General features: G+C 36.8%; 1 protein-coding gene across 2 annotated transcripts in view; it reads right to left on the bottom strand.

Annotated features, from left to right (window-relative positions):
• Positions 1 to 23489, bottom strand: part of FARS2 (phenylalanyl-tRNA synthetase 2, mitochondrial) — a 485157-nt gene that overhangs the window by 347595 nt on the left and 114073 nt on the right. For both annotated transcript variants that reach the window (XM_023512333.1, XM_023512334.1), the window contains one exon: positions 10437 to 10596. In XM_023512333.1, the coding sequence (XP_023368101.1) occupies positions 10437 to 10596 (160 nt within the window). The remainder of the gene's footprint in view (positions 1 to 10436; positions 10597 to 23489) is intronic.

The raw sequence follows: 23489 nt of genomic DNA, 5'->3' as shown, positions 1-23489 counted from the left end.
AAAAAAAAAACCACAAACCAATCTATAGTAACAGAATGCAGATTACTGATAACCTGGCATGTTGTGGTGGGAGAGTGGCCCTAAGAGGTAGTAGAGGGAGATAAAAGGGGAATACCGGGAAATTTTAGGAGGTGATGAATATGTACATTATCTTGATTATGGTGATGGTTTCTTATACACATAATTATGTCAAAAGTTATAAAGTTGTATACTTTACATATGTTTAGTTAATTGCAAGAAAGCAAGTAATAATTCATTAAAATTGTTTTTAAAAATAAACAGAAAGGGCAGCACCTGTAGCTCAGTGGGCAGGGCGCAGGCCATATACACCCAGGCTGGCTGGTTTGAACCCAGCCCGGGCCAGCTAAACAGCAATGACAACTGCAACAAAAAACCAGCCAGGCGTTGTGGCAGGCGCCTGTAGTTCCAGCTATTCGGGAGGCAGAGGCAAGAGAATCACTTCAGCCCAGGAGTTTGATGTTGCTGTGAGTTGTGGCACCACAGCAGTCTATAGAGGTTGACACAGTGAGACAGACTCTGTCTCCAAAAAGAAAATAAATAAATAAGCAGAAATCTTCATATTTTGCCCCAATCTGTTTGATTTTATTATTTAGAAATCTGTAGCTGTAACAGAAATAGCTGTGATGAAATAATCACACTGCCTGGGTGAGCTGCAGCCCTCTACACAATTTCATAATTGTAGCTAAAGAGAGGACAATACGTCTCCAAAGGATGGGGAGCAAGTGACAGTGTTTGATTATTTGATAGATCTTGGGATGATGTAGCTTGGAATGTATTTTAAGCTGCAAAATTAAAGTTCTGGAGAAAATGAAGAAATGAGAATCAAGAGAAATGGGATCAGGAACCCAAGTACAAAATGCACACTCAGGCCTCTAAGTCTTCTTAATGAATAGTAGAACTTATCCTCTGACAAAGAACAGGAAAACTGAAGGTGAACAGTGGTCTGGAGTAACTGCAAAAAGGATTTATACGGTGAACTGACCAAGACTAAAAAGATAGCTATCAACCTTGACCCCGCTGAGGTGGCAAATCCTGACTGTAGAAACCAAGGTATTTCATGGCAAAACACTTCATTTCCCCATTTCATTGTCAATCATCCCAAGCCTAGAGAGGTTGAACAAGTTGGCTAGTGTTTACTGGGAAAGAGGAGCCTATTGTGAATTGCATCCAAGCTACTGTGAGGTGAGCACAGGCAATTCAGCATTGCTTGAATGAAACCATGGCTCTGCTACTTCACCTCCTGGGAGTACACTGAGAAAGACAGCACTTTCCAAGTCAGACATCACCAACCAGCCCAAAACAGTTGATTTAGAAATTATTAAAGTAGGCTCAGCACCTGTAGCTCAGTGGTTAGGGCACTGGCCACTATATAATGAGGCTGGCAAGTTTGAATCCAACCCAGGCAAGCTAAATATGTATACCATGGAATGCCATGTAGCCCTAAAGAAGGATGGAGACTTTTCCTCTTTCATGTTTACATGGATGGAGCTGGAAAATATTCTTCTTAGCAAAGTATCTCAAGAATGGAAGAATAAGTATCCAATGTACTCAGCCCTACTATGAAACTAATTTATAGCTTTCATAGGAAAGCTATAACCCAATTATAGCCCAAGAATATGGGGGAAGGGGAAAGGGAGGGGAAGGGAGTGGGGAGAATGGGTAGAGGGAGGGTGATTGGTGGGATCACATCTATGGTTTATCTTTTAAGGGTACATGTGAATCTTTCTAAATGAAGAATATAAATGTCTTAACACAATAAAAAAAAAACAATAACTACAAAAAAATAAAATAAAAAATAGCCAGGCGTTGTAGCAGGCACCTGTAATCCCAGCTACTTGGGAGGCTGAGGCAAGAGAATCGCTTAAGCCCAAGAGTTTGAGGTTGCTGTGAACTGTGATCCTACAGCACTCTACCAAGGGTGACATAGTGAGACTCTGTATTCAAAAAAAAAAAAAATTATTAAAGTGATATGCTCAAACATTTAAAAATGTGATTCAATTTTAGAAACAAAATAGTGCTAAAAATTATAAACCTAATTGTTATTCTCAATCCCTTTGGCTTCATTTATATTAGCAGGGCTTCATGAAGAGAAAAATACAAAAAGACATGAAAAACAGATGTCCTCATTACCATGACCAAGTCATCTCACTGCTGACCAGGACATCATTCACAACACAGGGCCTAAAATGTTTTAATGGGGTGGGACCATACATAGGTTTCTATACTGGTTAGGGTGACAAGTAGATAACTTTATTTGGGGGGAATCAATGTCTATAGAAAGAAGATAGTGGCAGCACCTTGGGGCAGAGAGAGAACTCAACCAACTGCAATCAAATGGAACAAAGCCAACCTTGCCAGAGGTCTGGAGTAGACAGCCTGTCAGAATTGCCCCAGGAGGGCCTTTATATTCCTGCCACATTGGATCAATGGAAGTGGGCAGCCCTGGGAAGGGCATGTCCTTAGGCAAGGAGGTTCCCAGCAGTTGAGGCAACCCCCCAAGAAGTTGACAGCTGAAGGCTATCTGCAATCCCATCAACCTGGCTCCTAGGAGGGGATGCTAGGAGGTGCATTTCAATGAACACCACGGGCCTTTTAAGCAAGCAAAAAAAAGACATGACTCCCCACGGTGGCAGACCTAGTCAACAACAGAGGATGGCAATCCATCTCCCCTCAGATTAATCAATCTAAATTCTGCTATGAGCCCAGTGTTTTATAAAGGGAAACTCCAATGTTTAGCAAAGAAGTTGTGCCAAAGAAAGACTGCAAACCCTGAAGGACAGAAAGAGAAATTAAAATGTTCGAAATCCTAAATCCCCACCTTAGTTATTCTGAAAGAAACGATTTACCAAACATGGTACAAAATATACAGAAAACAGTTGAGAAATATTAAAAATGACAACAAAATCTACGAGCACAAAAATAGTCTAAAGGGTTATTTTATTTCTATCTAATTCTAAAATGATAGCCGTTCTTAAATGTAATAGCCTTAGGATGCTGTTACAATCAAAATGTTAGCAGAAAATAATAAACCACATTTGGAGCAGGAACAAACCTTAAACTAAACCAGCTGCAATAACAAATTGCCACAAGGAAATAGTGTGTTCTAATTTTTAATTTTGCTTTTCAAGAACAGAGAAATCCAACAATAATAATAGAAAGTGAAAAGCCTAGACCGTAAAAACAAAGAACAGATACTGAATATTTCTGAGGCCTGCAGAGGCAGTTCCCCTGCATCAATTTATTACAGAAAGAGTCAGTTTAAAGTTTTTAAGTGATCTTTGCTACCCTAAGTGTAATGGGATATGATGTGGCAAATAGAGGCTTTTCCAAGAGAACGGGGAGAGAAGGCAAAGGAAAGAGGCCATGAGAAGCCTTGATGTTTTGCTTTTATTCTTTTCTTAACACATCATGGCTTTCATAAGGCCTTATAGTCTCAGAAATACTATTAAAATGATTTCTTCCTATTCTTTCAAAAGAGCTAATCTCTAATATAGCCCCAGAAATCAAACTGCCTCCAGTACCTTCACATGGCACTCAATTTCCCCGTACTGAGGTTCCCTCATCTGAAAAATGTAGATTATAATATCCACATAATTGAGGCTAGACAAAAGAAAAGTATCCTTGTTCAAGGGCTTAGCTCAGGGTTTTACATAGTTAACCATTATCTTCTTATTGCCATTATCATCATAATTCTAGATATTATTAATCTAAATGACATACAAGTTGATGATGGCACCTAGATAGGTTTACCAAGACGTTTCTTCAGAAGTTAGCTAACTAGCTAAATAAATAAAAACAAAAAGGACCAACAACCAAAAAACTCCCATAATTAAATGGCGCCTCTGAAATGCCTAAAATAGGAATAAGGAACTTTTCTTTTTAAATGTTTTTTTTTATTTTTTGCAGGTTTATTTATTTATTTATTTTGGCCAGGAGTAGGTTCGAACCCGCCACCCTGGGTATACGGGACCGGCACCCTACTCCCTTTAAAGTTCAGAAGAGACAGCCAGGAATACTGAAGGATTGTTAATATTGGGTGTGAACACTAAGGAAGTACAGGGCCCCTTCTGTCTTCTGTGCCACAGGCCTTCTCATCCTGCTAGGTCATAAACGGGGCCTGGGTTTGGGTCACCTTCTCCTCAGACACAGCACATAGGACACTGCAAACAGGGCAAACCAAACTGAGGTCCACACACCCCTTCACTAACAGCTCACAGCAACACAAGTGCACAGAGGCACCAGGAGTGATGCAAAGATGTGTGGAGAACAAGCCTTTCTGCGCTTTCTATGTGTCTGGCCACTGTGTGAATACGGCTAAAAATGGTGTGGCTCAAACGAAAAAGGAAAGAAAAAAAAAAAAAAAGGCTTTCTTCCCAGATAGACCTTAGGGCAAATGAACTGTATTCATCGTATAGACATTTCTTTTTACTTTAATGCCATTCCATCATCCTAACTCAGTCTTAAAGACAAAAAGTGAATTTGAAGATTTATAAAATAGCAAGTCTGATATGCAATAAAATCTGAAAACCTGAAGTCTAGGCTGATAGTATTTTAAAAACAGCAAAGCAAATGTATGCCAGATATACAGAGAAGCTACAACTTCATTGCTGTTTCAAAGTGTAAGAGTTTTTGTTTTTGTTTTTTTTTAGACAGGATCTTGCTCTGTCACCCAGGCTAAAGTGCAATGGCCTAATCACAGCTCATGGCAAACTCGAACTCCTGGGCTCAGGTGATCCTCCTACCTTAGCCTCTCCAGTAGCTGGAACCACAGGTTTGTGCCACCATACACAGCTGAACTTTTTAATTTTCTATAGAGCTGGGGTCTCGCTATGTTGTCCAGTCTGGTCTCAAACTCCTGGTCAAAATGTAAGATTCGTAATTCTTGGCCATGAGCATGCCCACCATGTCAAAATAGGCATCACAGTTTGAAAAATCATATATTACTACGGTAGAAATGGTTTTTATTTTTTTATAAGAAAACCTGCCACGTGGAAATTCACCTCACTGCATGGTTTTGAAAACTATATAGAAACAAATATTAAAACAATAACAAAGGTAAGCCTAGGACCATATTCAGAGAAATATGTACCCTCAAGTACACTGGGAAAGTTTTTATAATCCATACAGGATCTAATATATTATTTATTTTTCAAAATACCTGCTAGTGCTCAGTACAGATGTGATAGCCACCATCAACACCAATGTGACTGTTCCATGACTTACACGTCATTCCACTAGATGTAATAAAGACAAATCAACCGTAAATACTGCTCTTTGGTTGTATTACTCTCTCTGCACAGTCTCCGTTTTTATTGCCTTGTCTTAATTTCCCTTCCCTCCATTTCTCCTTCATTTTTCATATTTATGCATTTATTTGATATTTTCTACTTTGAAGGCACACTTTATATGTCGCCTTGTTTTATTCTTACATGAAACAACTATCATCTTTTAAAAGTTAGAAACTAAGCCTGAAACACTAAAGGGCCTGTTCCTGACTTCAGAGTAGGAGGATGAACTGAAACTTAATTTCAGTTTTTCTGATTCCACACTCCGTTTCTCAGTGGTCATCGATTTTGTCGTACATCAGTTTTCTTCCTTTCGCCTCTTTTCTTCTTTCCTTAAGGCCGCACTGCACTGTGCTTGCTGTCCATGACGAGTTTGGTGGGGCCTGCCTTGGCACATTTCATCCTTTCTTCTCCCCCGCACCCCTGGCTTAATCTCCCTACCCGGCCCCTTCACCTTGCTAATTCCTCCTTTCCCTCTAGGTGTCAGCTTAGATGTCCTCCATGAGTAACCTTCCAGGAGCACAAGCCCAGTCCTGGAGGAGGTGCCTCCCCTATGTGCTGGCAGAACATTTCATGTCTCCCTCAAGATCCCTGGCTCCTTGAAGACAGGGATTATGTCTTACTTATTCAATATTGTGATGCCTCCAACCTGGCAGAAATCTAGTTTCCAGACCTCACAAACAGCAAATCATTTGACTATAGAAATATGTAGGAAGACACAAATAAGGAGGGCTCTAAAAAAAATCCATAGTTTAACAATTCCTATGAGCCTGAATCTTTCTGTAAAGCTACTAAAGAACACTATCTCCCTAAAATACTAGAACGACTTCTATCCCACTCTGCCTCTAATATGGCCTGATGACACAATCCATCTCCCTGTAATTCAGTGTTAAGTAGATTATAATACTGTTAAAAATATCACAATTCCTTTCTTTTATCATGAAAGAAAAGAAAAGCTGGCTATAATAGGATTTCTGCATCAGCAATATTTACTTGAAATCTGCTTCACTATTACATTATGACATTTTAATATCAAATATATCAAACCTAGAGACAGGAATAGAAAACAGCAACCACCCCGGCACCCATTATTCAGTTTTATTAAATCATAACTTTCTGTCATATTTAACTTCATTTAAAAAAAAAACATTATGAACAAACCTGAAGTATGATTTCTACCCCTCCCTAATATTGAAGAAGGTCATCGATAGCCACTCCAAATCTACCTCCTTTTTTTTTTGTTTTGCAATTTTTGGCCAGGGCCAGGTTTGAACCCACCACCTCCTTCAATATATGGGGCTGGTGCCCTACTCCTTGAGCCACAGGTACCACCCGATAAAGTTAGTTTTATGATATAAATAAATAAATAAATACATAAATAAAATGACCTGGGCTACCTCCTAGAAAAAGACACTATTCTGAAGTTGATAAATGTATATGTATGTGTCTGTGTGTGTATATATACTGGATTATTTAGTGGATTCTTAAATATTACATGAAACTACTCATTTGACAATATGGCAGTCAAGTTTTAACAAACCTTGCTAAAAAGAGAGGAGTAGAGTAGGATAAATTACAAGAATCCCTTTAAATACATACTTGAGTTTACACATGAGTAGAGGAAATCTGGAGGTATGCCATAACAGGTGAACCAAGGGTACTGAGTAAGTACGAAAGTCACAGCTGAGGGAATGGGGACTACAACTCCCGCATAAGGCCAGAACTTTATACTGCACCCAATTTCTCTACATCTTTGTCTACGCTTGCAAATGTTAGATTTTTAAAATCAGTACCAATAGTTCCCAGTGGTTTTCATTTGTTTTTCCCCGATTACTACTATGTGGATCACCACAACAATTTTCAGACAGACTGTTCACTTCCAAGAAACACAGTCAACAGCCTTTCTGATTCACCCAGGTGAGTTTCGCCCTGCTTAGCTTGCTGGTGTTGCTAGAAGAGCCTCATTTGTTTCTGTCCAGGGGGATTTTATGTTCCTTGATTTTTGTGTATTTCCAAACTTTCATAACAACCCATGTAAAGGTAAGTATATATTTACTGGTCATTTTATTTATTTATTTTTACTATAAAATTAACTTTATTGGGTGGCACCTATGGCTCAAGGAGTAGGGTACCAGCCCCATATACTGGAGGAGGTGGTGGGTTCAAACCTGGCCCCGGCCAAAAACTGCAAAAACAAACAAACAACAACAACAAAAAAAACTAACTTTATTTTTTTTCCCATTAAAATTTCTTGGCTAAGTATCTATATTGTCCTGATGACTTCTGGCTTCTGGTTCTAATTTTCTTGATGGACACCATGTCTTTACCCTCCTTTGGATTTTCTGCATATCTCTTAATACCCCGGCCACTGGCCACTCAGGTTCACTCTCCAGGTGTTGACTTTAGGCTGGAGTTCAGCCTTTCCGGATCTTGGGCACATGGCATCTGAACTTCCTCTCACTCCTTTCTCTGGTTCTTTGTGTGGGTTTCTACACCTGCCTCCGCCCCCTTCCCCTCTGCTGGGTCAGCCTGGGGGCTCTTATTCTATCTGACAGATCTCAGGCACACTCTGCTTTCACCAACTTTGCCCCTCAATGTGGGTTCCTCGACCCTGTCTCTGGGTCTTGAGTGTGCAGTTCCTGGGAAGTCTTTAAGAACTTCTTTTTACTTCTCTTTACTTTTTCTGCTGGAACAGGAGCCTCAGTTCTCTGTTGCTCTGTATCAGCTTAATTTTGCACAGTGACATTCCCTTATTTGAAGAGACCGCCTCCTACTCTGAGTTCCCTTTCCTTAGTTTTCACACTGTTGCTGGTCAGATCTTCCATGGGTTCAATGCTTTTCCCAGCTGCTCTCAGACGTCTCTTCACCACTGCCAAGGGTGCAAGTGACGGGCCTCCCTGGGCGCAGACTGCTGCTTCTTGCTGACTAGCAGCCCCCCTGCAGTCCCCTCTGCAGCAGTCATGCAGTGCAGCCCCTGGGTTCCTGTGTGTGACATTTTCATCTTTTCTGCATTTCTTCCTAGAGGACATGGAAGTATGCTTTGTGATCTTCCAGGGTCTCTGGTCCCCACCACATGTTCCATGGGTTTTACTTTACTTCCGCAGATCAAAGGACCCTTCCGAGTATTTTTGGAGGTTTCCCGCTGTCTGGGGTTTGCTTTGGAGCACTACCGGTCATTTTTAATATATCATCTGTCACCTTCCCATTCACCCATTTCGTTCTTAGGCTGCTTACTATTTATTTGGAAGAGTTCCTTATAAATATTGAAAATTACTTGACGTACCACTGTATTCCTATTAGAATGGCTACAATTAAAATGACTAACCACATCAAGTGTTGCTAAAGATGTAGAGCAACTAGAATCTTCACACACTACTAGTGGGAATTTAAAATGGTACAACCACTTCATAGCCCAATTTAGTAACAAAGTTAAACATACACCTACTATTTAATGTAGTCATTCCATGCCTAGGAATGGCTAGGTAAATACCCCAAAGAAATAAAAGCTTCTGACCACAGAGAGACTCATACATGAACTTTCATGGAAGCTTTACTCATAACAGCAAAAAACTGGAAACTACCCAAACATTTATCAATGAATAAATGGATAAACAAGCCATGAAATGGAATACTTCTTAGCAATGAAAAAGAATGAACTGCTAATATACACTATGACATGGATGAATCTCAAAATGATTATGCCAAGTAAAATAAGCCAGACAAGGTCACACAGTCTTTGATCTCACTTACATAATTCTGAAAAATAAAAACTAATAGTTACAGCAGATCACTGGTTGCCTGGGGTAAGACGTGAGGAAGGACAGGAAGGAGGGATTTCCAATGCGTAGGAGGAAACTTTTGAAGATAATGGATATATTTATTATCTTGATCAGGTGGTGAGTTCATGGATATATATATGTCAAAATTTATAAGACTATGAAAATATGTTCACCTCATTGCATGTCAACTTATTGTATACTTTAGATAAGTATAGTTTATTTTATGTAAATTATATCTAAATAAATCAGCGTTTTTATTAAAAAGTTCACAAGAATAAAAGAATAAAGGAGAATCCTAGGGCGGTGCCTGTGGCTCAAAGGAGTAGGGCTCTGGCCCCATATACCAGAGGTGGCAGGTTCAAACTGGAACTGCAAAAAAACCCAGGAGAATCCTAATAAAGATAGGCCTCTCAGCATTTCCCAAATTTAGGTCTCAATTAGCAAAATCTCCTAACCTTTTATACACATTTTGTTAAAAACAAACAAAACATCACCTCAAGTAAGCTAGAAATAGAAAGAGGAAGAGGTGGCATTACCAAAGAGAATTTTTTTTGAGAAATAATTGACAGAAAGTGTCAAAATGAGAGTCCAGATCTTAACAATATAATTCCTCCTACAGGAAATACACTGTTAATATTTTAACTGCTAATAGTATTATACTAATCAGTGTATCAATATGTAAAATTTTGTACTGGACTCAAGTTTCATTTAATGATAATAATACAATATCAATCAGCCTGTATACTTTCTCCCCATTGATGACATTGATCCTAAAGCGTTATTATTCTTATCAAAGACTATAAATGTTTGTCTTTCTTTACCTAATTCCATTTTCATACCTTCCTTTTCCTTAAATGGAATAAATCAGGAAATCCCTAAGTTGTACCCCACTAAAAACTAGAAGCATTAAACTACACCTTAGATCAAAAAAATCTAGATACCAGCCTTATTTGTTTAGAAGATGATAATTGTTGAGCCTCTAAAGACAAAGGCACAGCTTGAGTATTTCCAATCTGAAAATCCAAAATGTTCCGAACTCTGATACTTTTTAAGTGTCAAACTGACCCGAAAAAATGGAAAATTCTACACCTGACCTCATATAATGGGGTATGATCAAAACACAGTCAAAACTTTATTTCATGCACAAATTATTTAAAATATTATATAAAATTACTTTCAGGCTATGTAAAGTGTATATAAAACATAAATGGAATTCATGTTTAGAATTGGGTCAAAGATATCTCATTATGCATATTCAAAAATTCCAAAATATGAAAATTCCAAAATCTGAAATATTTCTGGTTCTACATAGTCTGGATAAGGGATACTCAACCTGTGTCTGAGTACCTACCATCTCCAAAAAGATATGTCACAAGCCTGGTAAGTGTTTGCTTAAGATCAAACTCTACAAGCTTCATGGCTTCCATGGTGTGTGTCTCTTGCTTATGGGCAGAGCGCGAACTCTGTTCAAACAGCTGCAGGCTTTCTCCATCCTTTATGCCAGCAAATAACTGTAAACCAAACAGAATAATGCAAATAAATGAAATAGTATCCTGGTACAGCTATATCAAACATCTTAAAATTTAAAATGGGTTAAATTATGCTAATTTTTTAATTCTAAGTTATAATGTGGGAATAAGACTCATTATATCATAGTCAATAAACATAATGACATTAACATTCATTTAGTACCAACTCTGAACAAAGTACTATGCTACATGGTATGGAAGGTCTTTAGAGAATTAAAAGATATTGTTCTGATCTTTGCTGATCTCTATTTTAATTTGCCTGAACTTATACTCTTTTCCTAACAAGAGAAGGTTATCCTCAATTCTAATAGAAATATAGGTGAATCAGGCTTTCAAACTTGAAAATTATATTCCTGACCATTCTGCAGGTGGTTGCTAAGGCTCAGGGAATGATCAGAAAAATGGGAATAATAATAGTGTATAAGTAGATTTGATTACAAATAAAATAGTGCATGAAAATTACAGAGTATATGGAACATTCCAATGGCTAGGTAAGTTTTCATCCTTATTAATCTCTATTATTAGTCATAAGTTGCTTTACCATTGAAATGAAGTATCATTATTAGCAATGTAGCAGAACTTACTCGATAGGAGATTAGCTCAAGATGGATAATTAAGCAAATACATCTATCATTCTTCCCACATGAAATCCCATGAAGTCAAAAATAAAAAATGTTTTACAAGAAGGGGTCAATTGCCATTCTGGTGATGTTGGTTTGGATAATTAGAGACAAACCTGCTAATAAAGGCTACTAAAAAACACAAAAATTCTTAAAAGCATTGAAGAAAGAAAACAAAAAGGAAGAATTAATAAATAAAACTCTACAAGAAGCATGAAGCTGGAATAAACAAAACAAAACAAAAAATAGCATAAAAGCCAGAGAGAAGCATTGATTGTATCTGCCTTATACAACTTAACAAGTGAAAACTTGAACAGTGGTTGTGACAACTTACCACGGCAAGTAAGACAAAAATGAAAGCCTGTTGTCTGGCCACATTGAGGTGTTTGATGAACAGCCCGAAAAGGACTCATCCACGTGGTAAGGATAAGCACAAAAGTTAGGCCTTGCAGTCAGACACCACATTTCCTGAGCAATAGAGAAAGCCTCAGGCTGCAAAAATGAACTAATGCAAGTCCAGACCGATAGTCCCTCTAGATGTCAAGTAAAAGGAAACAAAATGATTTTGGAAAAAATTCTATTATCCTTGGCCTCCAATTATTCTTACAGGACCTAAAACAATGACAGTTGTTAAGGTCTGTATCTAGTAATATGGGCTCCCTCTAAAAGTAATTTAGAAAAAAGGAACAAATAATACTCTTAAATATTGTACCTTCAGCATAATTTGAAGAGAAAGAATACCCCAAAGTTCAAAATAACTATATATAAGGAGGAAGAAAGAAAGGAAGGGAGGGAAGGAGGCAGACAGGCCAGGTAAAAACTTGAGAAAGAACTACTATATTCCCACCTCACTACAAGCCTTCAAGGTAAGCAAGGACAAGCTAAGAAAAACAAAGGGAAAGAGGGAAGAGGGGGAGCAAGGGAGATGCTAAGGCTGATCTAAAATCACCACCAGGGTAAGTTATCCTATGTGTGAAAATCCTAGAACGGTTTCCTAGTAGACCTGAGCAAGGACCACAGGAAAGGAATGTGGAAGCATGGCCAATTTGAAGTAACAGACTTCACAAAGCATGGTTAAAATGGAAAAGATAGGGACAAAAGAAAGTGAAAGATAAGCTTCGCAAATGGGTAGGAAAAAGGGAAGAAAGGAAAGGGAACATTTAGGGTTACACAAGATAAAACACACCTCAAAAATTAGAGGATTTACAAAATATCCCCTAACTTCTCCCCCCAAAAGTTATTCACTGAAGACTCTGTGCTTGCTACACCAACAGAAGAGGGCACCAGAGAACCAGAAAATCTATAAAACCAAAAACCAAAAAACCAACAAAAAGGAGCAAAAGAAAATTCAGTACAAATATAGAAACTTATTACCCCAAATCAAAAAGTCAATTCAAAATATTTCACCTAACAAAAATCCAACTCCTTTCCCCTAAAAAACAAAACGAGGAAGTAGAAGAAAAGTATAAGTTAATATTTACAAACTAAACATGGTGAAACAAGCATTTAGGGATATCAATAATTGCTTAAGTCAGCAAAATTAAGGACAAAGGTGGATAAAGAAAACCAGAAGGAAAGTAAAAGGAAGCTGATTGAACTCAGGAAATAAATAAAAGAAATAAAATCATCTCAGAACTAAGGTCTGAATCACAAAGTATGCAAGAAATAATGGGGTCTCTGAAGATCTAACAAGAGACATGGATTAAAAGCAGGAAAACAATAAAAAGAGGGACAATGAAATAAAGAAAAATCAGAGAGGAAGCAGCAGGAATACAACACTGGCAAAGAAGGAACAACATTTACATAATTGGAGTCCCTAAGAGAGGAAAGACAAACCGTGGAACAGAAATAATATTATCAGATAAAATGGGTACCTGAGAAAATGAACCTAGCAGGATCAAACACAGAACATATTCTAGTAAAACTTCACAGATAAGGAGAAAATATTCCCAAGGCCTCTAGGCAATAAGCTCGATTGGAAGATGTCGAACTAACATTGTCAAAAACAACATGGAAAAGAAGGCAACAAGGGAGCCACATTTTCAAATAACCAAATTTTGTAAAGTGTGCACAAAATTTTCATATATCTATCAATGCTGAAAGAGATTCTGTCATTGGTAGACAGATAAGGTTTTAAACACACAAGAGCATAGGGAATGTTACACTAATAAGCTCTTTCTGAAGCATTTACCAAAGCATGAGCTTTGTTCATACAACAAATAACTAGGAAAGAACATATTAATACACAAAAATTAATACACAAAAAATTGTAAATGTGAGAGTACAAAAAAGGTGAAGGCTAAGTTAAAAGATTAACATATGGGCAGCGCCTGTGGCTCAAAAGGGTAGGGGGCTGATCCCATATGCTGGAGGTGGCAGGTTCAAACCCAGCCCTGATCAAAAATTGAAAAAAAAAAGAAACATTAACATACAATTGTTACATGCTCTGTCAGAGTAGAAGTAATGTAACTAAAAAATGGAAGAAAGGGAAAGCAAAAGGGAAGTAGAATATACTCATTATTATATAGGCAATAGGCAAGAACAGTTAAAGAATGCCTTTAGGACAAACTAGATAGTATAAATTTGAATATGAAAATAGGGAGATAAGGAATTAAAACGCTTTAGGTATAAAAGCAACCATTAAAATAAATACATAACCTAAATAGCAACAGAAAGATTAAAGAAATCCAACAAATATAACTAGGCATAGAACTACAAAATATCAATATTACAACAGAGTTTAGACTACATGTATCAATAAATACCAATAAATGTGAAAGTTGTATCAATAAATATAAACAAGTTGAATTCACCTCCTAAAAGGAAAAAAAAAAACAACATTAAATTTGGCCACAAAACATGGCCCAACTATATGCTGTATACAAGAAATCCTCCGAAAACAATGTTAAAAACAAAGGAATGGAAACAGGGCAACAGGCAAATGGGAACAATAAAAAATAAAAATAAAAAAAAAAAACAAGCATAGCATTCTTGATACCAGACAAACTAAAATTCAAGCAAAAAAATAATAAACATGACCAAAAAAAGATTTCACATTAATGCTAAAAGTTTCAAATCGAAGTCAAGTCAATGTACCAACTGCCATCCAAATACTTCTGTGATCTCTATGAGAAGACACGATTACCGCTGCTCCAGCAGACCAATGGCAGTATGCTTCTTGGAGGGGAGACCCGGGATAGAGGTTTACCAACTTCCACAGAGCCTTGCATGCCAGAAGTTTATCGGCAAGTTCCTTCTTACAAACAATTCAGCGTGTTTCCACAGTGCACTCTATACCAGAGAATACTTGAATTGATACTTGTTCCAACTCTCCTTTCTGTTAGTGTGCTTACAGCCAGCACTCGGTTCCCTTGCACCCGAGTCCTCCCCTCTCATTCTTGTTAGTGTGCATCCAGACAGCACTCTGTTCTGTAGGACCCAAGTCCTCACCTCTCCTTCCTGTTAGCGTGCATCCACACAACACTCCATTGAATGGCCATTGGCTTCTTTTCTTACAGACTCTTGTGGGTCAATGTTCCTTCACAATAAATGTTGAGACAGTTATATGTGCGGTCAAAGCAAGTATTCTCACGAATAGAAAAAAATAATAATAATAAAATAAAATAAATAAAAGTTTCAAATCACAGTGAGGATATAATACTTGCAAATATCTATACATCAAATAAGACAAGAATCATCCTTTTGTAGAAAGAGCCATAGGAGAAAGAAAAGACACACATCGGAACACACTAACCACAATAGGAGATTTTGATGCAACATCCATAGTATAAGACCAAATGTGCAAAATTAACTAGAATCCTAAAACATATAATTAAGAAAGGAAATCTCATGCACATATATCTATAGTGATAGTAATAGTACTAATAAAAAATTACCTTATAGTAATAAAGTAGCAAGGTAGTACTAATAGTAATAATAAAAAATCCTTTTATAGCAATAATAAAAAATACAACCTCTTCTAAAGAATCAAAAAAAATTAACAAAAATTGATCAAATATTAGGTCTCAATAAAAAATATATGTTCCATAAAGAAGGAATAATAAACTCCCCAAGATACAAAAAACTAAAAATCAGTAACAATAATAACAAAAAATTTTAAGAAAATAGAAAGTGCCTCACCTGGAAATTGAAAAACAAAAAAAATCCAGGAAACATACACCACAAAGAGATAATATCCCTAACCTATAAAAAACTTTATAAAGTTGACAAAGGGCAAAAAATTCAACAGAAAAATGGAAAAAATACATAGACAATTTATAAAAAAAAAAAAACATGAAAATCACCCTTAAACATATGAAAAGGTATTCAAGCTTAGAGAAATGCAAATTAAAACACTGACATATTATTTCTAATTTACCACATGGCAAAAATTAAAAATCTAGACAATATACCTTTTGATGAGGCTTGGGAAAATATGTACCCTCAGACATTACTGGTGAAACTGGAAACTTATAGAACCCTTTGAAAAGAAATTTGATAATATCTTAAAAAACTACATTCGTGTTTATCTCTTGACCCAGTTTTTCTATTTCTAGCCATTTATCCTGAATATATAATTCCAACAAGAACACATATGCATAACATTTGCACTGTAGTGTTGTTGGTAAATGCAAAACATTAAAAACAAAGCAGAGTCTTAATTGGAGAGATGCTGACTAACCTATGGTCTGACCATACAATAGACAATGACTCAGGGGTAATCAAGAAGGAGAACAACCTCTCTGAATTGATATGGAATGATTTCCAAGAGATATTGGTAAGTGAAGAAGGTAAAGTTCCCAAGAGCATATGAGGTTAGATTATTAAGTTCCCAAACTCATCCTAGAAAAAGTGCTGCATATCTTATTGTAGCGTACAGTCACCTGGAAGGACCTCCCTTGGTCATCTGATGACTGCAGTGATAATCAGCAATGAGGTATACAGCACTTTTTCTAGGATGAGTGAACTTTATTGTTCAACTTCATATATTATATGCTACCTGCCTTTCATGTTAATAAGGGAAAAAAAGGTAAAATATACATGAATCTTCTCATTTGTGCAAAACAAAAATTAAAAAAAAAAAAAAAGCAAAGGAAGGATAAGCCAGAAATAAAAGAAATAAATTGTCAACAGGGAGGTGGGTGGGAAAAGAGTGGGGAAAAATGGGCGAATGGGGAATAGAGTATAAAGAATGGCAGAGTAGGAGTGGTGACAATTCTCTACATAAGCCTTTTTGTACAGTTTTGATTTTAGAATCATATTAATATTTTATCTACCCAAAATATCAAAAGTAAAATGGACCCAGAGGTAGGGAGAACCTAAAATGGAATACAAACAGTAACAACAGACAAAAACTTTATTCTAAATAAATGACATAGCCACATTGAAGAAGGGTAGAGAAGAAAAAATAATAAAACTAAAAATCATTAACAATAACAAAGTAACTTTTTTGTTGTTGTTGCATTTTGGCTGGGGCCCGAGTTTGAATCCACCACCCTTGAGTTATGGGACTAGTGTCCTACTCACTGAGCCACAGGCTCAGCCAACTGTTTAAAAAACAGTATTTAAACTAAATATTCTAAAGTTAAAAACAAAATAGTTACAGTAAGTGCCATATGCTAGTAAGTAAATTTTTTTGCACAGAGGTAATGTGTTAACAATTTTAAAACTACCTTAGGTTCCTTCTAGGACTGATCAAGTAAATATATTGTAGGTAAGAAGACCCAGGTTTCTCACTGTCTCTGTCAAAGACAATGGGGAGGGACAGAAGGAGGCCTATATTAGAGGTCCTCGTATTTCCTATTAAGTAACACATTTAAAGATAATAAATCAATACAAAAACAGAAGTACATGTACATATATTTCCTAGCTCTGTCCTTCGAGGGGGCCTATAAGTCTGGGCCTCTAAATACCATTCTTTAATAAAAAGAAGCAGTTTCTTAGAGAAATGAATGATTCTAACCGGGTATAGTGACTCACTCCTATAATCCCAGCAATTCAGGAGGCTGAGGTAGGAGGATTGCTCCAGACCAGGAGTTCAAGACAGACAGGTTCCAAGGCTTGGGTAGGGAAAGTAAAAAATGAATCAGGGATATCAGATGATTCTGGGAAATCTCATAGAGGTAAAAAAAATTGTGACAACATGTCCAGGACACAAGAAACTACTTGAAAAGGCTCTCAATGACCAAATCTGGGACAATGTGAACCATAAAGAAGTAACTTTAGTAATGGATTATAAACCATAAAATAAATAAATATCCATGAAGCCACACTGATATCATCAAACAAATACATGAGGGAGAAAGCAAAATTCTAGTAAAAACATTTAGAAGAAATGATAAAGAAAATAACCATTTGGCAAACACCTCAGTGATTTCAGGCAATAATAATCAACGTCTACTACAGTTAGTGGGGCACAATATGATGAGAAACAGGGTATTTATGTAGTCTCAAAGAACATTCTCACAAAAAGATTTATTAATTGCAGTGGGAAAAACAATAACTTAATGGCAGAGAAACTTCAAAGATGTCTTCTTTTCCGAATGATCACAATTAACAAAACCAAAAACGACACATGCCAACACCATGTGCCTCATACACTAATAAGGGCACAACATGATTTCTGTGACATCCATGTCAAAACGTATACCATGAACTTGACTGTGAGAAAATATCATAATGTCAAATTGAGGGACGTTCTATAAAATATCTGGCTGGTACTCTTCAAAAGTATCAAAGCCACGATGCACAAAGAAAACCTAAGGCACTGTCCCAGTTTAACAAAGCAGAGGGAGACAGGAGACTTAAATATAACGGATAATCCTGAATTGCATTCTAGTCCAGAAAAGGGGCTAAGAGTAATAACTTCAGCAAACTTATTTTTCAATTTTACATTTTCCATTTAGTTTTTCTCAAATCTGCATAGATTTTTATTATAAACACTTTAACCAGTTTGACGAAAGCATTTCAGAGTGTGGGCAAAACTAGCACATTGTACCCCATGACTGCATTAATGTACACAGCTATGATTTAATTTAAAAAAAAGAAAGAAAGAAAGAAAGAAAAAATAAAGACTTTCGTGTTCTAAGAGCACTTTTAGGTACATAGCAAAATTGAAGAAAATATACAGATATCCACGGACTGGGTGCCCCACACAGGCACTGCCTCCCCCACTATAAATATCGGACACCAGAGTGAAACATTTGTTACAATTGATGGACCTGACTGACACATTACAATCACCCAAAGCCTATAGTTTATATTATGGTTCACTGTAAGAGTTGTAGGTCTCTGGATTTGAAAAATGTATAACATGTACCCACCCTTGCAGAATCATAGTGTTTTCACTGCCCTAAAAATCATCTATGTTCTGCCGATTCATCTCTCCCTCCCCTGGTCACCACAGCTTTGCCTTTTCCAGAATGTCATATAGTTGGAATCATAGGGTATGCAGCCTTTTCAGATTGGATTCTTTTACTTAGTATATGCATTTAAGTTTCTTCATGTCTTTTAATTGCTTGATAGTGCAAGTACGGTCTTGTTTAAATTTTTTTATTATTTATGCATTTTTGAGATTTAACTTTTTACTTCTTTAAACATTTCATACAGTTATTTTATACTCTGTGAGCAGAAATTTAAACAGGTTTAGAAACTGGGTGTTATTTCTGCCAATTCTCACATAGGATAGTTTGTATTTGGTAATCTTAGATTGGTTGATATCAATCAGTGGGACAGAGGGCCTAGGATGAGGACGCTTTCCTTCAAAGACTGTATGTAGCCAGAGCACCAACAGACCTGGGACCAATTTACCTCTCTCCAAGAAGCTGAAGGTAGGAGTCCCAGGTCTGGCATCCCACCTGGCCACTAGCATAAAGCCTGATCCTTGATCTATCACGTGCCCTGTAATGACAGCAACTACAGAAACCCACACATTTCACGAATGATTATTGCTTCCAGCTCTCAGTTCATTCCATTTTTCCCTTTCTCCTCAGGGAGTTCTCTCATTTTCTGTGAGCCTAAAATTTATAGCAAAATTATTTTACGTGGAGTCTAGTTGAGATTTTTTAGCCAATATAGCTCGTCTGTGATAGAAGTGGATGCTGTCAGGATCTGACTTCTTAACTTCATAAACTGCTGTCAGAATCAGATTATAAATCACCATGAGATGAAAAATCCTTTATACTTCAATGCTTTATTCTTAATTTTTAAAAATATTATCACCTAGCTTGATAACCCAAAATTCTAGCCTTGACTGTCCAAATAATTTCTTACCATATTCAAAAACCAAATCTCACAAGCAATAAAGTCTGAATATCAATGATAATGTATGATGGTAAAATTAAAGATGACCCTGAAAATAATTTGAGCAATTTCCCTGGAATTGATATCTCTTGAGGAAATTAATGGAAATAATAACAATTACCTTTTAATTACTAGAATCTGTTAAAAATATCTCTCTCAATACCTTTTGAACATAATATACATGCAATATTTAGCTCTTGGGAAAGAGCCTATATTCTAGGTTTCATGAATATTATTCTTCTTTAAGAATAACTTTAGTAAATCCAATAGATTAAATTAACAAGCAATCATAGTTTTCTTTATGGAACAGTTACATGTGAAATAAAGTTATTCCATTAGTAGGATGTTGATGGGCCACAATATTAATATTAAAATTCAAGATTTAAAATGAAGCCATAACATTAAAAAAATTTTATCAGCTCCAGTTGGCAAAATTACCCACAATTTTTTCCTCTTAGTGCTTTTATATACTTGATACATTTCCCCATAAGCAAATTTCTATTTGAAGTTACACAGAAAAGAGTAACTGTTCTTTCAAGGATAAAAGGGGTAATGAAAAGGATTCAAATGTCACTATCTCCCAATACTAAAAATATAGTAAAAGTTTACATAGGAAGTGTCATCCTTAATAAATAAAAAATAAATAACTGATCAGGAACATAAAGGCTCCAGGTTTGAAGAGATATCTTTTATAATCTGGGAAAAGTCAAAATCCTATTATCTGATCTGATTTGATGATAAAAATGAGCATTTACTCACAGTTTCACATTAAAAAAAACCAATCAGTCAGGAGAGGACAGGAGAGGCCAAATAAGCATGTGGGCAGTTCTCAGACCTCACATGAGGATGACAGTTGTGATAGCTACAGTCACAGAGAAGAAGGGGGCCTATCTTCAAACATGACACGCTTGCCCTGATAATATTAATAATAACTCACACTGGTAAAACGTGTCATTATTTAAAAAGCACTTTCCCTCTTCCACATTTCCTCCCTGTGGTCACCTCCAGGTCCTCCCACTGCTGCCACCAAGACACAGCCAGCAGCCCTTCACACAGGAATCTAAATCTCTCCAAGTACATGTCTTCTCCAGGGTCCCACAGTCGGCATGTAATAATCCTGGAAGTTCACTTGTGCACTGCAGGATTCAATTATTGATTGTGGCCAAGCTATCAATCGATAATCAATCAGAAGTACTGGTATACTCATGTAGGTACATAAAACAGATCAAAAATATTAGGAAGGTATGGGGATAAATCAGCAAACTCCAAAACCAGTGATGTTTCCCAAAATGTGGCACATATTCCATTGAGAAGATTTATAGAGGCATAAAGCTTAATATTTTAATAAGCATTACTTTCAATGTGTACTGGGAAAATACATATCTCGCCAATCAAATCTATGATTTCAAACACTGTAGCTTATGAAAATGGTAAACAAAAGAAGTCAGTCACTTTAAGGCTATTTTTTTTTGGCAGGGGCTGGGTTTGAACCCACCACCTCCAGTATATGGGGCTGGTGCCTTACTCCTTTGAGCCACAGACACCACCCACTTTAAGGCCATTTTTGAAAAATAATTAAGATCTAATATATGCAGTATGTGAGTATGATGAAAAGAGTAAAATTCTGGCCAGGTGTGAGGGCGCTTGCCTATAATCTTAGCACTCTCCAAGGCTAAGACAGGAGGATTTTTTGAGGTCAAGTTCAAGACAAGCCTGAGTAAGAACAAGGCCCCATCTCTAATTTAAAAACTGAAAAAATTAGCCAGGTGTGGTGGCATACACCTGTAGTCTCAGCTATTCAGGAGGCTGAGGCAGGAGGTTCATTTGAGCTCAGGAATTTGAGGCTGCAGTGAAGTATAATGATACCACTACACTATAGCCAGTGATAGAGAGAGACTCTGTCCCCCCAAAAGGAGTAAAGTTTTGAAAAATCTGAAATAAAGGAAAGTGGGAATTAGTAAGACAGTTGTACAATACAATAAAGAAGAGTAAGACTAACTAAAACAGCCAACTATTATTTCTACTGGAAATTCAATATTGGAGCTGGAAGAGACCTCAGAGATCATCTAAGCCAATGGTTCTCAATCTTCCTAATGCTGCAACCCTTTAATACAATTCTTCATGTTGTGGTGACCCCTAACCATAAAATTATTTTCATTGCTACTTCATAACTGTAATCTTGCTACTGTTATAAATTGTAATGTAAATATCTGATATTAGGCAACCCCTGTGAAAGGGCCGTTCGACTCCCACCCACAGGTTGAGAACTGCTGATCTACGCCAACTCCCAACAAGGAAATGAAATCCAGAGAGGATAAAATCACTTAGTCAAGTAGACAGCAGGTCAGGAGCAAAACACAGATCTTATTTCTGATTCTGGGGACCTTAAAGTGGCTCTCTCTTACTTAGCTTTATGTTTGAGCAACACTGTGGTGTTGATGAAATTAAATTATAGTTCCATTAATTGCACACAATAGTCTGTGCCATTTGTTTTCCACTGGGACTTCTATTTCTCTGACATTTTCTTTAGTGTCTTTATACAAACCCAAATGACCCACAACATAAACTCCACCACAACTATAACTGCTTACAGAACTCAGGGAAAGTAGTTCAGAAATGCAAAAAGAACAGATGTGAGAAATTAATTCTAATCAGGTATAGGAATAAAAGTGGATTGCAAAAGCAAATTAAATTAAGAATTTTAAAGCCAAAAGATTTTTCCAAAAGGTCCAGATGTAAGAAGCAAATAAAAAAGCAAATAGTCAGAAGAATATACAACTATGCAAAGTCCTATGAGTGGCCAAGTGAAAATGGAGCTCGGATGATAACAGAATTCCAAGGGGTTATTTAGGACTGCTCTGTGGTTCCCAGAGAAGTCATTTTTCTATTCAACCATTTAAAAATAACCATTGATGATTAGTTTCACCGTGCAGTCTGCTTACACATTAACACTAAAAAACCACTCTGTCTTTCTCTGAGTTCCTGTGACTGACAAAATACCTTATAACAAACTTTGCTGCTGCTTACACTTCTATTAACTAATAGTTATAGACCATTTGCTACTTTATTGGGTAGTTATCTTACCTACTCTTACTTACCATATGGTTTCATTTAATCTGGATAATCCTTATTTCTCCAACTTTTCAACTAAGCATCCTAAGGCTCAGAGAGGTTAAGTAAAGTGCACCATTACATAATAAGTGATGGATCTTGAATTCAAATCAAACTCTCTGACTCATGACTGCATCTTCCAGGCGCCATGACCATTTCCAGGGTGGCATATGTGTTACCATTCCCTTGGGCTTCAGTATAAAAAGGATCGACATGGTCAGATGGATGGGATTAAGATCTAGAAACATGAACAGAGTTCATCTGCACTGGCTCCACACGCTTATACTGCTGTAGTCACCCTGCATAAGACAGTGACAGTTGGCCCAAATTAAGTCATTTTTATTGCACAAATATATTTTGCCAATATATTTCTCAAAAATGATAAATTCAGGTTTGCCTTTTAAATCCTCTGAGCATATGTTCAATTATATCAATGTGAAGAGTTTCTTGGGTTATTTGAGGAGAACTGCTTTGAAAAATGTGAGTAACAATAATATTTCACATTATGGACGTGAAGGCATCGTGGGGTTAGAGGTTACATGAACTTTCAAAAGCAGTGTGGAGGACAGGCAGGCTGACCTTCCTTAGACACTTATCATGACACCAGTGCTCGGCAGTCATTACCTCAGCCCCTTTCCACTTATCCTAAAGGAACAGAAGAGAACTAAAGGAAAACAATCGAAGAAATGTACGGAAGTAATGTTTTGAAGATTAAGAAAATAAATAATCTTCATACAGATGATAAGGGAGAGATATAACGCTCAAACCCAAGAGTTGTTCAGAAGAAAGCCTCCAGAAGACACATGGGCTTTTGATATGGTAGTTCAGTATACAAAACTCTGA

Source organism: Otolemur garnettii, unplaced genomic scaffold, assembly GCF_000181295.1.
Source record: "Otolemur garnettii isolate 467f Iridium unplaced genomic scaffold, OtoGar3 scaffold00026, whole genome shotgun sequence".
NCBI lineage: Eukaryota > Metazoa > Chordata > Mammalia > Primates > Galagidae > Otolemur > Otolemur garnettii.
The sequence above is the reverse complement of the archived record's forward strand: the minus strand, read 5'-3'. Positions and strand labels throughout refer to the sequence as shown.